This window comes from Protopterus annectens, chromosome 7.part1 (genome assembly GCF_019279795.1).
Source record: "Protopterus annectens isolate FY-2018-M chromosome 7.part1, PAN1.0, whole genome shotgun sequence".
In the NCBI taxonomy this organism is placed as follows: Eukaryota; Metazoa; Chordata; order Ceratodontiformes; family Protopteridae; genus Protopterus; species Protopterus annectens.
Genome location: NC_056740.1, coordinates 492,557,864 through 492,573,843, shown reverse-complemented (window position 1 = coordinate 492,573,843; position 15,980 = coordinate 492,557,864). Strand labels below are relative to the sequence as shown.

Below are 15,980 nucleotides of genomic sequence, written 5' to 3'. Positions count from 1 at the left end.
AATGAGTGGTATAATTGTTTCCAAACTGTGGCTGTGTTGAGACCATAAGTTTTTTAGGTACCATTGAAGTTTCCTCATATGCAGCTTTGCACATGGGATCAGCAGGATGCAAGATGCCATGAATCCCAGAGCCTGCAGGACTTTCCTTGCAGTCAGCCTGGTGAAGGTTGCCACTTTGCTGAAGTATTGAGATAGTTGCCCTTGTTTGTCTGGCGTGAGGTATGCCATCTGGGTGTTTGTATTCAAGCTGGCACCCAGGAAAATTATTGTTTGAGAGGGTATTAGTTTTGATTTCTTTTTGTTGACTGTGTATCCCAGAAAGTTCAACAGTTTTATTACAAACGCCAGGTGTTTCAGAAGTATGTGCTTGCTGTCTGCTTGGATCAGGCAGTTGTCCAGATATGGGTATATTTGTATCCCTTGAAGTCTGTAGAAGGCAATTACTGATGCCAGGCATTTCGTAAACACTCTGGGTGCAGTAGACAAGCCAAAGGGCAATGCAGAAAATTGATAATGGGTTGAACCTGCAAGAAATCTGAGGTATCTTCTGCAATCTTGTCTGATTAGGGACATGCAGGTATGCCTCCTTGAGGTCCAATGTTACCAGCCAAGACTCCTTGCCCAGCATGGGAAGAAGCTGCTGTAATGTGAGCATCTTGAATTTTGGTACGTGTAAATATGTGTTTAGGATGGATAGGTCTAAAATAGGTCTCCAATCTTTGTCCTTCCTTGGTACCAGGAATAGTCTGGAATAAAAACCTTGACCTTGTTCTTTTGCAGGTACCTCTTGAATAGCTTTCATGTCCATGAGAGCTGAAATTTGTTTTTGTGCCTCTGCCCTTTGATTTTGTGGCAGGTTTGGCATGCCTCTCATTTCTGGAAGGGTGTGAAAGTGGAATCAGTAGCCTCTGTCTATAATGTCCAGGATCCATTTGTCTTTTGTGACAATATGCCAATTTTTTGAGAATAATGCCAGTTTTCTGCCTAAAGGTGCTGCCATTAAAGCTTTGCTTGGCAGGCAAAGGGGAAAGTCATTGTGTCTGCTTTCTGAATGACTATGATCCATCTTCTCCACCTCTTGGGGTTGGTGCTTGCCATTGTCTGGCTCTGAATGATCCTTGAGATTGCCCTCTACCCCTCAGGCGCCTGTATCTGCCTCTTTGAGGTCTGTCCGTGGCTGGAAAGGACCAATTATTTGAAGGCCAGTTTCTGCTGAAACGTGGAGGTTGTACCTGTAGGAAATCTTTCACTGTTTGCATTGATCTTGCCTTTTCCTCCATTTTCTTTAGTACCTCCTCAGCCTTAACACCAAACAATACATCTTTTTGAAGAGGTGCATCTAGTAATTTAGCTTTGACATGATCTGGTAAGGTTTGCTCTTTGAGCCAAGCATGTCTACGCATGACAGACCCTGTAACAGCAGCTCTACACGAGGCCTCTAAAGCATCAAAACCACACTGCAAGGTATGTTTACCCACTTGTTCTGCACTATGCAACAAATCCTGCAACTCCTTTAAATCTGGTTGCTCAGGTTGTGTCATTTTGCTTTTCAACTGAGATAACAAAAACTGTTGATACTTTAACATATGGAACTGACAGTTTAATGCCCTCATGGTTAAAGTGGCCGAGGTATGCACCTTTTTCCCCCACCTTTCTAAAGCTCTGGAATCTCTCTCTGAAGGCAATGGGTTTTTAGCAGTAGAGGCCTTAATTCCCTTGGGAACCTGTGAAATAGTTTCTGGGTCAGCAGCATGGCTTTTGTATAGGAACTGGTGTGAATCAGGAACCCGGTAATACCTGTCAGGTTTAACAGGAGCTGGAGGTAAAGAATCTGGGTTGAGGTTGGCTTCTGTGTACACATCATCTAACATATCTAAGACAGGAGGGATAGCCAGAGGTCTGTGCTGGGGGAGCAAGAGAAAATCCCTGAGCCTTTTCTTAGAATCTGAGTAATCTTGGCCTTCCCACTGGAAGTGTTCCCTCAAGGTATGTAGGGTTTCCCCAAAAGAATAGTCCTCAGGGGGGTACACCAAGGGAATAGACTCATCTGCATCAGAGTCTTCAAAAGGAGAATATGTATATTCCTGGTCCTCAGAATGTTCTGAGGTAACAGAGGCTTGATCTGAGGAAGGGTAGTCTTCCTCCAATCTGGACCTTTTGTCAGAGGGGGGTTGAGAACCCCAGATAAGAGTAATCAAATCCTCAGCCATTTTGAGCATCTGTTTTTTAGGCATGGGGCCTTGAGAGGGGGTCTGTGGTCCTTGTTTTTTAGTTTTCATGGCTGCTTTAGATTTTGTGAAAGCCTTAATGGAGAAGGAGGAAGGCCTGAAGACACCTTGAGAAATGGCAGGCCTGTCTAAACTCTGAGTTTCCCCGCCAAGAGTGGCGTCGATATCTGTAGTCGGAATGGGGGCCGAGGAGCCTGCGACCTCGGGCACAGAAGACACCGGCAATGAAGTGTCATCAGTACTCAGGGGCTGCGTAGGTGCCTCGCTGAGAACCGGGAGTCGGCCTTAGCGTGGTGTCGGTAGAAGTCGCGGACCTCGTATGTCGGTCCTTATCCTTGCGTCTTTTACTCAAAACTGGAGTCGGAGTATCCGACGACATAATGTAATTAAATTTTTTACCAAAATAGTGGTGGGCGAACTCCGCCCGACGCTTAATAGTGCGTTTGTTGAATCTAGCACAAAAACGGCAGGCAGAGACGTCGTGGTCTGGGCCTAAGCAAGGAATACAGAAAGAATGGAAATCCTTATGCGGTATTTGCTTCCCACATGAAATGCAATTACTAACTTTGTCCAACATCAGTCTGAGGCAAGAAAAGTTTCCCCAACGGGGTACTTAGCTTTCAAGAAGACTTCGGCTGAAATATTTTCGTAAATCTCAGGAGCTGGCCAACCGGCACTTGCGAACTGCTTCTGCTTCGGGCACTGCGCGGAAAGAAAGACTGAAGAAGATGGCGTCAGCTGGCTCTTTTATACCCCTACCGCACTGACGTCAGGGAGGAAGCGACAACAACCGACGCCGGACCTAGACTTTGGAATTCGGCCGACCTAGGACCCGCCTGATGGCAGGATAACCCATCTGTTATGACTGCAGCTGTATGCACGATGAACATCTGAGGCAAGCGGACTCATCACAGGCAAACAGATGCGCGCACACACTGTGCACACATATAGACATATGCACACAGACACACACACATACAGCATAAACACAAAAGCACACACAAGCAGACACATGCACATCAGACACATGCACATCACAGATGTGCAGAATGCCCAGATGGAATAACTTTACAGGTTACGCCCAGATGGAATAACTTTACAGGTTACGTCAGAGGTCACAGTGGAAGGTAATCAGTGCAAGCATGCAAAACGAGATGGCCACTGTGTTTTTAGCCAGAGAAGAAATCAAAAGCTGCATTAAAAGTAGAACAAATAGAACCTAACAAGATGAAGTTGTTTTACATACACGCCCCTGCACAAGTTCTTGCAGAGGGCAAGGATTATTGCTCTGAGGCAGTCCTACCATGTGCAAATTATTAATGGGGGTGGGAGACAGAAAAAGAAAAAAAAAAAAGTTGGGCCTTAGGTATAAGGGTAGTGCTACAGAAAAAGGGGATCAAGAGAAATTACGGGTGATTCCTAGCTGCAGCGCACTGCATGTTACTTGCGGTAATACACCATGTACTACTTCTGAAAAAAACTTAGAAGCAAAGCTCAAGAGTGCCACAAGTTCTAATGCAATCACTGCAGAAAGTGATGACCTTTCGTATCTCCAAAGGAAAGGGGGTGCACTACAGGGTTTTGTCGATACTGCTCTGTGCTGAAAGATGCAGACAGAAAAAGGAGTGATGTAACTATCAGAGAGGCAGAGGAGGGCTATAACACAAAAAGCAAGATATAGGCATGGACAGCATGAAAAAATACAGTTTAGTTTTAATTAGATTAAACACAATAATTTAACATCTTAACACAAGTTGCAACACTGCCTTGAAACTCATACTGCTTAATTATTCTAGTTCTGAGGCTGTTCAACCGGAAAGAAGCCAAACCCTAAACCCTTGTCCTTCCTTGGCAAAATACAACTTGTACATGAGCTGGTGAAGCCTACAAAGTAGCAATGAGATCCGATTTCCAGGAACTGTAATTCTGTGCTCATTGATAAATCTCATGTGGTAAAATAAAAAAAACACAGGTCAGCTATGTGAACAAGCGCTAATTAGCAATGCTTGCAAACTCAGTAAAAGACAGAATTGGGAATCCTTCTGAAAATGTTCTGACTTTAAAAACACTAAATCTATGATCATGGAATAAAAAAAGGCTCTTCCCCACTGAAGTCTTTTCTCGAAGCAAACAAACCTTAGGTTTAATACAGTAACCCAGGCCCACCTAGAACAAAATGATTCGGACACCATCAATGCCAGGAGTTCGGAAATGTTGTCTTGCTAAAGGAACTGCAATCAGGAAGAATCGATGAGAAACACTTCAGCTCTGCAGCAACATCTGTGTCACAGACAGAGCCTATTTTTAACTAAATATTACACCAATATGAGAAATGTAAAAGCTCGAAGGATCCACAGGAAAATGCTTCTATCTATACAAAAGGACTGACTTTCAGTTATAAACTTTGAAGACCGTAGCTAAGTGGACTTTAAACTTACAACAATTTAATCCTGCAGCAAAATGAAGCTTCATACAATGGATGAAATCAGAGGTCATCTATCATGGACAGCTGGGCTAGAACCAACTGGTAAAATGGTCCCACTTTCAATAATGGGTCTTCTGAGTGGAAGGCTGCTTGGCCACCTTCAGAACTTAAATCAGAGTGCCAGAAAAGTTCTGAGCAGTTATCTTACACTCTGATGACTGCAGCTTGTGCAAATCAGCTTTACTGTATCTGACCACCATAGCATCTGTATTGTGCAAGCCATGGGGTGTGTTGCAGCACATCTTTTCAACTTTCCTCACTACAGTGGGACCACAGAATAGGCAGATAAGTAAAAGGGGTGAAGTGGGCATCTTCTCCTGCTCAGAAGTATAGAGATGCAACGGATCATGACGAAAGTGTTCTGTGCCTCAGAACTGCTGAAACATAGAAACAACCCATGAAGGCTAAGGCATGCTAGGCTCAAATGACTGTCCCTGAGGGATTTAAAAAAAAACTCTACAGCCAAAAGAGTTTGTAAGAAAAACAGAATGGAACCTCAGACAAGGCCCAAACACTACAGGTGACAGAGGTGCTAAGGGAAAGGGAGAGAAGTTCTAACTTCCCTTGGCATGGCCTAATAACTGCAATAACTGAATCATGCATAAAGACGCATAAAGAAGCAGCAATTAGCTTTTTTTTTTTTACTGAGCCAAAAATATGAGAAGTCATCCTTTTACTGTGCAATGACTGGGGATACAAAGGGATTCTTCTTGAGATAAGCTCATGCCTTGAAATTAACAGAATACTCTTTGTATGAGAATAGGTCTTGCTCAGGATGTCCAAAGTGCGTTCTGATAAGAATCGTCAACCAACAATGAACTGAAGCAGGCAGCCAGCTCTCAAAGGTGCAGTGTATTTCCAAGTACAGAAGCTAACATTCAGTCATCTCTTGTTTGTTTACAGTGTCCGCAGACTACACATACCATGCGTGTCCGCAGACTACACATACCATATCTGTTTACATACAATACATACCACAACCACAGGACCTGAATGAATGCAGACTAAAAGCCTTGTGGTGGAAGGTTAACAAAATGCAGAAGACCAATGAACAGTCTTAACTCTACGAAATTCATGTACTATCAGATCTCTACCAGAGTCCATTCCCTTTGGAACAAGCTGAAGCTGGATACATCTAAAGTAGATGAAGTCAGTGGGGTGACTGCCAATAGGGACATGACCCCTGACTGACACTGCTATGGACTTGCCCTCTTGTCTAGTAACCTTCTAGAACCGTTGGACAGCAGTCAGTAAAGTGAACAATGTATGAAAAGTGTTGCAATTTATGAAGTTTCGTAACTTTTCATTTAACAAACACAACAGATTCTCTATAACTTTTTGACCAACGTCATACAACTGGAGCCTGACAGTGGTAGTCAGATATCTGTAACACTCATGTAACTGGATGTCTCAGGTGAAAAGCCTGTAAAAATGCACATGGAAGCCCTCATCACTGGGACAGCAATGAACATGAGACTTTCCAAGTTGCACATTTCCAATCAACAAATAGATAGCAATGACCACTGCGGTTGAAATAAAGCCAAAAGGAATGGTCCTGAACTGACATTCCTTTAATGAAGCACCTTTGCAGCTTGATATGTACAAAGGCATCCTGATGGATAAGAAAGCAAATAAACTGTCTCAGTGCAGAAGTACAGAATAAATAGAAAACCAGAATTTCTGATGGAACTGTTAAAATGCTGAAGTCCAAAATGATCTGTGTATTCCTTGACTCTATTAGTAAAAAGAAATTAAAAAAGGTAAATGTTTAGTTTTTTCCACTCTCTGAGGTCTGGGTATATTTAATAGTACTCTCTTGTTCAATACGTTACTGTACCTTCTGGATGCCTGTCTGATTTTATGAGGATAAGGTAGTCCCAAATGTGTAATAAGGCATATGTGAACAGAAGCAATTTATTGTGAGCAGTCTGTGTTCATTAATGCGGAAATTAAGTGCTAACAGTTTTAAATTCAGAGGCTTGTAAGCATGAATGTTTGAAAAAAAAAATGACTTTCCACATACTTAGCCTGAAATCACCATGTACTGGAGTACTCCCCTTTCTCTGAATCTTGGCCATCACTACAAATAATTATAGTGGGTGTGGGTATGGTTGTCACCTTCCCAGAAAAAAAAAAACTTTAGATAAGAACAAGAGATTGTCAGCATTTATTGTTCTCCTGCAGTTTCACAACTTTTTCATAAATTCCAAGACTCAATTACAATACTGAGTGTCAGATGAATCACCTATACATATGAAAAAAAAAAAGCATCTCAAGAGTCCGAAGTGAAGATGGGAGCCTTTAAAAGGAACATGCCCCAGGCTGCTATTATCTGTAGAGTCGAAGGCATTTGAGCTGCTAAGAACCAAACCGTTAACTTTGCTGGGACTACTACACTGTGGAATCTGACAAGGACTGTGGAACTATGGTCTACAGCAGTTAACCTCAAATCTCTGAAAAGGCTGCAATGGTAAAGAAATGAGGACGGGTGAAATGTTTGCACTTACATTTTCAGCATTCTTGCTACCAAGACAAGCTCCCCTGGAAATGGGCATAGCAAAAGGTCACCTTTTCATCTTCTTTGTTTAATACTGAGCCTAGATCAAATATGAAATTCAACACACTGTGATGAGGCACAGCTAACCTTCTCTCTCTCTCTCTCTCTTAGTTCTATGTAACAAATGATGTTGGACTTCACATATGATGGGTACTACGGTGACCTTACATTTAACACATTACATGACTTAATATCGGTTACCCAGTCTATGGCGTCAACCATGTTAACCAAGGAAATTCACTAAAAATAAAAAAGTGAGCAAGTCAAGGTAAAGGCAGTACAGCCGAGTACACACTACAACAAAATATTTTAGAGGACACAGTTCATTGCAACAGTAAACCAAAGCATTTTGGGTTAACCTATCCCTGTTGTCATTATACTGGTCAGAGTTTTCCTTAACTGTCCCTTTCCCCATGAAGACAACACTGATTCTGAGTCTTAAATTACTCGGATTGAAGGCATGATGCTCCTTTACAGACGGACATTGTTCAACATTCTCCAGTCTTCTTCGAGCTTCAAGTGCCTACAGCACAAGTGACATGTTAAAAGGATACTATGCAGTTTTCGGTCTTTCGATTCAGAACGCATACGATTCAGCTGCTGTTTGTGACACTGAAGACTCCAAGGGTTGTAGGCATTACACTCTGATGCAAGTCCACTGTTTCCATCCAACATCTGGAAAGGAACATCTGTTGGAATATGTACATCCACCTTCGGGCTCTTCATTTCTTGGCTAACGAAAGAACGAGAAAGTATGAATATTAGAGCTACTGTGTAAAATTCAAATATATGCCAAAATACATCTTATATTACATGCTCAGTATTCAAAAATAGTAACTAGTGTCAAATATACTTTTAAATAATGATTATACTTGTAATGAAGTACAGCTACAAGAAATAATGGATTTGGGCCATCAGGGTAGCTGTCAGAATGGAAAATGTTGCATTTGTTGGGAAGGAAAAAAAACAGAGTTGGATAAGTAATATCCAGCCAAGGACTCCAGGAGAGTAGTCAACACCAGAAGTCACTGTAATAGTTGATTTACATCCCCATCTTTTTGGTAGCCATAACCTTACATGAATGTGCCTCAGATACTCAGATGGCCCTAAATTCCTAGCAATGAGTTCTGCCTGCATCCCCACACAACTGCCTGTAATGACAGACTTTGGCCACTGGGTGGCATAACAGTCAACTCACAGAAAGTGCATCAACTAATGTTCTAAACTACAAAACAATTCAACATCCATAATATGACCATATTATAGCAATGCAAGTATTCAAAGCTGAAGGTCTACACCCACCCTGATGGCAACTGCAGAGTTTCCTCCTGAGGGCCACTCTACTCTGACTGGTCATCAGGAGGGGACAGTGGACAGGACACATCTACAGCTATGACATTAATTAATTTATTTATTTCCAGTTTGATTACCGGGGAAGTCCCCTGGGCCCTGAGACCCGTTTTCAGTGGAGGCCCGGGGAGAAAAGCTCCAGATGTACAAATATAAAATACAGAAATATAAAATATGAATGATACATTGAGGTGATCAGTTTGTACAATAGAAACATTCATTATTGCAACAAAGTCAAATACTACTTCACTAAGGTTATTCTAAAAGGTTATACAATCATAAGCTGTTCTTATAGGGTAATTTAAGACAAAGCATTATTTGAGCACATGAGCACATTCTTAGAAGGTTATACATTTGTAAAGGAATTCTTAGAGTAGTTTGAGAAAAATGCAATTATATAAGCACATAGAGAAGAGAGTTAAGAAATCTATTTACAATATTTACATGAAGCAGAATGAAGATAAGTCTTTGGGACATTTTGAGTGCAATGGAGCACTCCATGTGGTATGAATATGTACTTGGATAGTTTTTAGTTGAGGTGGACTAAAGGGCAGCCTCACCTTTTTACACTCTAGGTAGGATATTTGTGAGTTTTTGAATAGTTTTAGGTAGGGTGAAAGCAGGTGCATTTCCACTTAGTGGACAGATGTTTGAAAAGCAGAGTTTTGAAATTTTCAGTGCTTGATATAGTTCTTAGAGAGGAAGGGAGAGAGTTCCAAGCCTTACCGATAGTGAAGGAGAGGAGAAGCTGGCCAGCAGGACTTTTAGGTTTGTAGATATCAATCAGATTTTGATGTTCAGATCCGAGAGATCTCTTAGGGGTGTAGGGAGGAAGGATATTAGCTAGAGCAGGACAGTTAGATGGCTGAAATATAAGTTTGTGTGCTGTTGTGAGCTGCAGATAGGTTAGGTAGTTTGGTAGTTCTAGCCAGTTTAGGGATTGAAGGGAAAGGCAATGATGGGAGGAGTTTTTACAGTTTGACGCAAATTTAGAGATTTTGTTATAGCAGCTTTCTAGTTTGGAGCTGCTGGAGTATGACAAGTTGGTTAAGAGAGGGGCTCCATAAAGTAAAGAGGGCAAAAGGTAGGCAGTGGCCAGAGTGTGCCTTGTGGTGAGAGAGAAAGCGATTATTCCTGTATGATGGTTTTTTTTAATATTTTGTTGAATGTGTATGTCGAACTTTAGGAATTCGTCAACTGTAACACCGAGGAGTTTTGCAGAGGGAACAACTTCAATAGTGGATTTCGAGTTGCTAAGGACTTTTGAAAGTATCTTTATTGAAGGAGTAAGATTTTCTAGGGGAGAAGAGGAGAATTTTGGATTTGTTAGCATTAAGGGAGAGGTGTTTTTTATGCATCCAGTTTTCAGTGGTTGAGAAGGCAGCTTGGGTTTTGAGAAACAGTTCAGAGCTGTTTGTGGCAGAGCAGACTATGGTTGAATTGTCTGCGTATTGAATAATTTTGGCATCGGGGATAGCAGAATGAAAGTTATTAATAAAAATATTAAAGAGCATGGGTCCCAGGATGGATCCCTGTGGTACACCTGTTGGGGTGGGTAGGAAGGGGGAGATGGAGTTTTTCCATTTGACTGCCTGAGACCTATCAGATAAGTAGCTAGAGAACCAGGATAGAGAATTAGGAGATAGATGCAGGTTTGATAGTTGAAGGAGAAGATGATTATGAGAAACAGTGTCGAAGGCTTTAGAGAGATCAAGCAAGACAGTAGAGACCAGGTGACCAGAGTCTCGGGCTTGATTGATAGTTTCTAGGTAGGATAATAGAGCAGTAGTAGTGCTATGACCATAACGAAAGCCATGTTGGGTAGGTGTTAGAAGATGGTTTTGGGTTAGAAAAGGCATAAGTTGGGAGTGGACACACTTTTCTAAGATTTTAGGGATAGGGGAGAGTAGAGCAATGGGGCGAAAGTTTGAGATGTTGGTGTTCTTGCCTCCTTTGTGCAGTGGAAGGATATAAGCTGAGCGCCATAATTTGGGGACGCAAGATTCGTTAATAGATCTGTTAATAATGATGCTGATCGGGAGTGCTATCCCATCTGCAGCACATTTTAGAAAGGAGGAGGGAATATTGTCAGGGGCATTAGAGCAGGGTTTAAGTTTAGATAGAAGTTTTTTTATGAAGTTAGTAGAAAAGTACAGTTTTGTACCTACCATAAATGTAGATGTTCGAAGATCCACATTGCTGCAGTCCTTACATATGGGTAGTCCGCTGTCCTCGGTCGGCCCGAATACCAAAGTATTAGGCTGACGTCGGTCAAGGCGCTTAAAACTGACATCAGGACGTCAGGGTACAAAAGCGCATGACCGACATCATTTCCTCAGTCTTTTCTTGCCCCAGATGTCAGAAGGCCCTAACAGAAAAGGCCAAAGCCAAAAACCTGCAAAACCTAACCAACCACCCGTGCACTAACCATATTTACAATATGTACAACACAAACCACACCACCACCTTCAACAACAGAGGGGAAGGAGGGAGGGTAAATTGGACTGCAGCAATGTGGATCTTCGAACATCTACATTTATGGTAGGTACAAAACTGTACTATGTTCTTCATCTCACATTGCTGCAGTCCTTACATATGGGTAGAATCCCAAAGCAGAGGTAAGGGAGGATGGCAAAACTATAAAGCATTAGGAGCTGCCAACATGCCTTGTAAAATTGCAGTTGCAAATCCAGCCCTAGATTTAGAGTAAAGTGGAAGGTGGTAATGCTTAGAGAAAGTATGCACTGAACTCCAAGTAGCTGCTTCCAAAATATCTTTAGTAGCCACCCCTTAAAAAGCTGTAGAAGTGGCAGTAGCCCTAGTGGAATGAGGCCTAATCCCAGCTGGAATCACCTTACCATGATGGGAATAACAGAAAGCAATACAAAACCAATCCACTTAGAAATAGTTTGTTTTGAAACAGGTTTGCCCTGAGAACCCAAAGCAAAAGAAACAAACAACTGCTGAGACTGCCTGAACCCTTTAGTTCTGCTCAAATAATATCGCAACTGTCTGTGTATATCCAAAGTGTGCAAAATCCTTTCCCCTTTATTTTGGGGTTTGCATAAAAAGTAGGCAAATGAATAGTTTGGTTTAAAGCCACACTAGAAACCACTTTAGGCATAAAAGAAGGGTTAGTACGCAAAGACACCCTATCCTTGTGGAAAATTAAGAAAGGCTCAACTGCCATAAGGGCCTGTAATTCAGAAACCCTTCTTGCAGAGGTAATGGCCAACAAAAAAGCAGTCTTCCAAGATAAATATTTCAACTCTGCCGATGCTGCAGGCTCAAAAGGTTGTAGAGTGAGTTTCTCCAACACAAAATTGAGATCCCAAGCAGGAGTAGGAGCTCTACGTGGGGGTCTTATATTCTTTGCCCCTCTAAGGAATTGCTTAAACAAAGGCTGAGAAAATAATGGTGGGTCACAGTCATAGTGAGCAGAAATTGCTGCAGCATGAACCTTTATAGAGAAGGACAAACCTTTGTCCAATAACTCAGTAAGGTATTGAAGGGCAACACTTAAATTAGGTTTAGAAACATCAAAGTCCTTTGCTGTACTCCAAAATAAAAATCTCCTCCATTTACCTGCGTAAACTTTCCTTGTACTAGGCCTTCTGGCCTCCAAAATAACATTCAAAACTTGTTGTGGAAGCTGAGACCCTCCAGGGTTTAAAACAGAATATGCCAGGCTGTCAGATGTAGAGAATGAAGTTTGACATTGAGTAAATGACTGCTCTCCTGAGACAGCAGGTGAGGAATCGAAGGCAAAGGCCATGGAGGCTCCTGTACCAGACTTCTCAGTAATGGGTACCAGTGCTGTCGAGGCCAATCTGGAGCTATTAAAATCATGTTTGGCTTGTCCTGTCTGACCTTCAGCAGTACCTTTGGGAGGAGAGGCAGAGGTGGAAAGGCATACACGTGAAGATTGCTCCAGTTGAATGAGAGAGCATCCACTTTCCAAGCCGAGGGATGAAACCTTTTTGTGCAAAACTTTGGCAGCTGGTAATTTAGTGGAGAAGCGAACAGATCTATGTCTGGAGTTCCCCATAACACTGTCAATCTCTGAAATACATGAGGATCCAATTTCCACTCGTGGGGATCCATAATTTGTCTGCTCAACACATCTGCTAAGGAGTTCTGTGCTCCTGGCAGAAACCTTGCCTGAAGATTTAGCTGTAAACTGAGAGCAGTCTCCCACAAAATCATTGCTTGTCTGCATAGAGGATAAGAATGTTCCCCTTGCTTGTTGATGTACCACATGACAGTTGTGTTGTCTGTTTGAATCAACACCTGCCCTGGAAGAAGTAAATCCTTGAAAGCTATCAATGCAAATTGGACTGCTAACATCTCCTTCAAGTTGATATGTAGATGTTGAAGTCTGGCAGGCCACGTGTCTTGTACCCATTTTCCATTTAGATGAGCTCCCCAAGCTTTGTCTGAGGCATCTGTCGTTAAAATTTGACTCGCCTCTGGCCGGGTCACAGAGAGTCCCTTGTTTAGGTGACATTCCTGAGCCCACCACAAAAATTCCTTTTGAATGCAAGGTATTATTTGAATGACAGTGTCCAAATCTTGGCAGTGCTGTGTCCATACATTCTTGAGATACCATTGTAGCTTCCTCATATGCAGTTTGGCATTGGGAAGTACCAGAATACAAGATGCCATGAACCCCAAGGCTTGAAGGACTGTCCTTGCAGTCAGCCTGGACTGATGAGACAACTGGTGGAAGTAAAGAGAAAGATTCTTTTGTTTGTCCGGGGTCAAAAAGGCCATCTGGGATGCTGTATTCAGTCTCACACCCAGAAAGCACATGTCCTGAGAGGGTACTAGACTGGACTTTATTTCGCTCACAGAATACCCCAGGCATCTTAACACTGCCATCACATACTGTAAATGATGAAGAAGTTCGTCCTTTTCTTGGGCCAGTATCAGGCAATCGTCCAAATAAGGATAGATCTGTATTCCTCTTAGCCTGAAGAAAGCTACCACTGGAGCCAGAACCTTCGTGAACACTCTGGGAACAGTAGATAAGCCAAAGGGCAATGCAGAGAACTGATAATGTGAAGTCCCAGCCCGAAAACGCAGATACTTCCTGCAACTGGGCCTGATAGGAACATGAAGGTAAGCCTCCTTGAGATCCAGAGTCACCATCCAGTGATCTTTGCCCAGCAGAGGTAAAAGCTGTTGTAACATTAACATTTTGAACTTGGGAATGTCCAGATACGTGTTGAGGATGGATAAATCCAAAATTGGTCTCCACGTGTTTCCTTTCTTTGGTACTAGAAACAGGCGAGAATAAAATCCTAGGCCCACTTCTGGCAGAGGGACCGGTTGTATGGCCCCTATTTGAAGCAGTAGAGAAATTTGTTTGCGAGCCTCTAGTCTTTGCTGAGGAGGAACGTCCGGCATGCCTTTGAAAGGAGGCAAGGTATGGAAATAAAATTTGTAACCCTGGTGTATGATATCCAATATCCATTTGTCTTGGGTAATCAACATCCAATTTTCCTTGAAGAGAGTGCTAACCTTCCTCCCAAAGGTGCTGCCAGGCCAGAAGGATCTGGCAGCTGAAAAAGTAGGTCATTGGGCCTGTTTACGAAAGGACTGGCCCCTGCCCTCACTCGAAGATTGTGCAGGTGAACTCCCTGTTCTAGGCCTGAAAGAACTCTGAGCTCTGCCCCTACCACGTCTAGATCTACCCCTAGACTGAGAATCATAAGAAGGATACGTCCACCCCTTAGCAGGCCAATTCCTACTAAACTTGAGGCTGAACTTGCAAAAATCTTTAACAGCCTGCATAGACTTAGCCTTGTCTTCCATTTTCTTCAAGACTGACTCCACAGGTGAACCAAACAACACATCAGACTGCAAAGGAGCATCCAAAATCCTTGTCTTAACATGGTTAGATAAATTGTGATCCTTCAACCAGGCATGCCTGCGAAGAACTGAGCCAGTGGCAGCCACCCTAGACGAGGCCTGCACAGCATCAAAACCACACTGTAATGAATGCTTACCCACCTGTTCAGAGACATGCACCAAATCTTGCAATTCTTTACACTCAATGCCTTCCGCCAGAGCAACCACCTTAGACTTCAATTGAGAAAGAAGAAAGTTTTGATATTTCAACATATGAAACTGGCAATTCAAAGCCCTCATAGCTAAGGTAGAAGATGTATAGACCTTCTTTCCCCATCTATCCAAAGCTCTGGCTTCTTTATCTAGAGGAACCGGATTTTTTACAACAGAGGCCTTGACACCCTTAGGTCCCTGACTAATAGTTTCTGGGTCCACCCTAGGACTCTTATAAAGATATTTATGAGCCTCAGGCACCCTGTAATACCTATCCGGTTTAACAGGAGCAGGAGGCAGAGAATCAGGATTAAGTGAAGCCTCTGCAAACACATCTTCCACAACATCCAGAACAGGGGGTATAGCCAAGGGCCTATGCTGGGGTAACAGCAAAACTCCCAAGCCTTTTCCTAGAATCAGAGAAGTCCTGACCTTCCCACTTAAAATGTTCCCTCATAGAATGAAGTGTCTCTGAAAAAGAAAAATCCTCTGGAGGAGAAGCCGAAGGAGTGGAATCATCAGCATCAGAATCAGAATAAGGAGAGTACTCCTGCAAGTCTTCAGCTGAAGACACTGAAACATCCGAAGCCTGCTCAAAACTTCCCAACTCTGGCTCCACCCTAGGCCTCTTATCAGGAGGGGGCATAGAACCTCTAATCAGAGTAATCAAATCTTCTGCCATTTTAAGCATGTGCTTCTTAGGCACAGACCCTGCTGAACTAGGAGTGACACCAACAGAAGCTAAACCTGGCCTGCCTCTGGGAGAAGCCTTGGAAACAGAAGGAGAAGGCCTAACCACCCTAGGAAGGAAGGGGAGTACAGTAACTTGAGAAGCCCCTTCAGCCTGACCTGTCTCCTGAGAGACCACCTCCTGTAAAATCAAAGTCTCCCCCTGAGACTCCAGAGAAGTCTCAGTCGGAACCACCGGTTCCACTGAAGCCTCTAAAGAACCGGCGTCCGGAACGGACGACTCATCTTGCCTGGGTTTAACTGCTGTGTCTTTGCGCTTCTTCGCAGAAGCGGGCGCCGGAGAATCCGACGGCATATTATAATTGCACCGCTTCCCAAAGACCAGCCTAGCACAATCTAACCTTCGCTTAATAGTGCGTTTATTGAACCTAGCACAAAAGCGACACCCAACAACGTCGTGCTCAGGCCCCAAACAAGGAATACACAAAGAATGATAATCCCTATGCGGTATCTGTTTCCCACAAGAAATACAGTTATTCACTTTTTCTGACATCCGTAAAACACTGAGGCAAGAAAAACCAAAATAATCCCCAACGGGTACTTA

At 42.8% G+C, this 15,980-nt stretch overlaps 1 protein-coding gene across 1 annotated transcript in view; it reads right to left on the bottom strand.

The window, feature by feature from the left end:
• Positions 1-15,980, bottom strand: part of IP6K1 (inositol hexakisphosphate kinase 1) — a 429,460-nt gene that overhangs the window by 86,147 nt on the left and 327,333 nt on the right. The window contains exon 4 of the mRNA XM_044078513.1: positions 7,825-8,003. Coding sequence (XP_043934448.1) covers positions 7,825-8,003 — 179 coding nt within the window. The remainder of the gene's footprint in view (positions 1-7,824; positions 8,004-15,980) is intronic.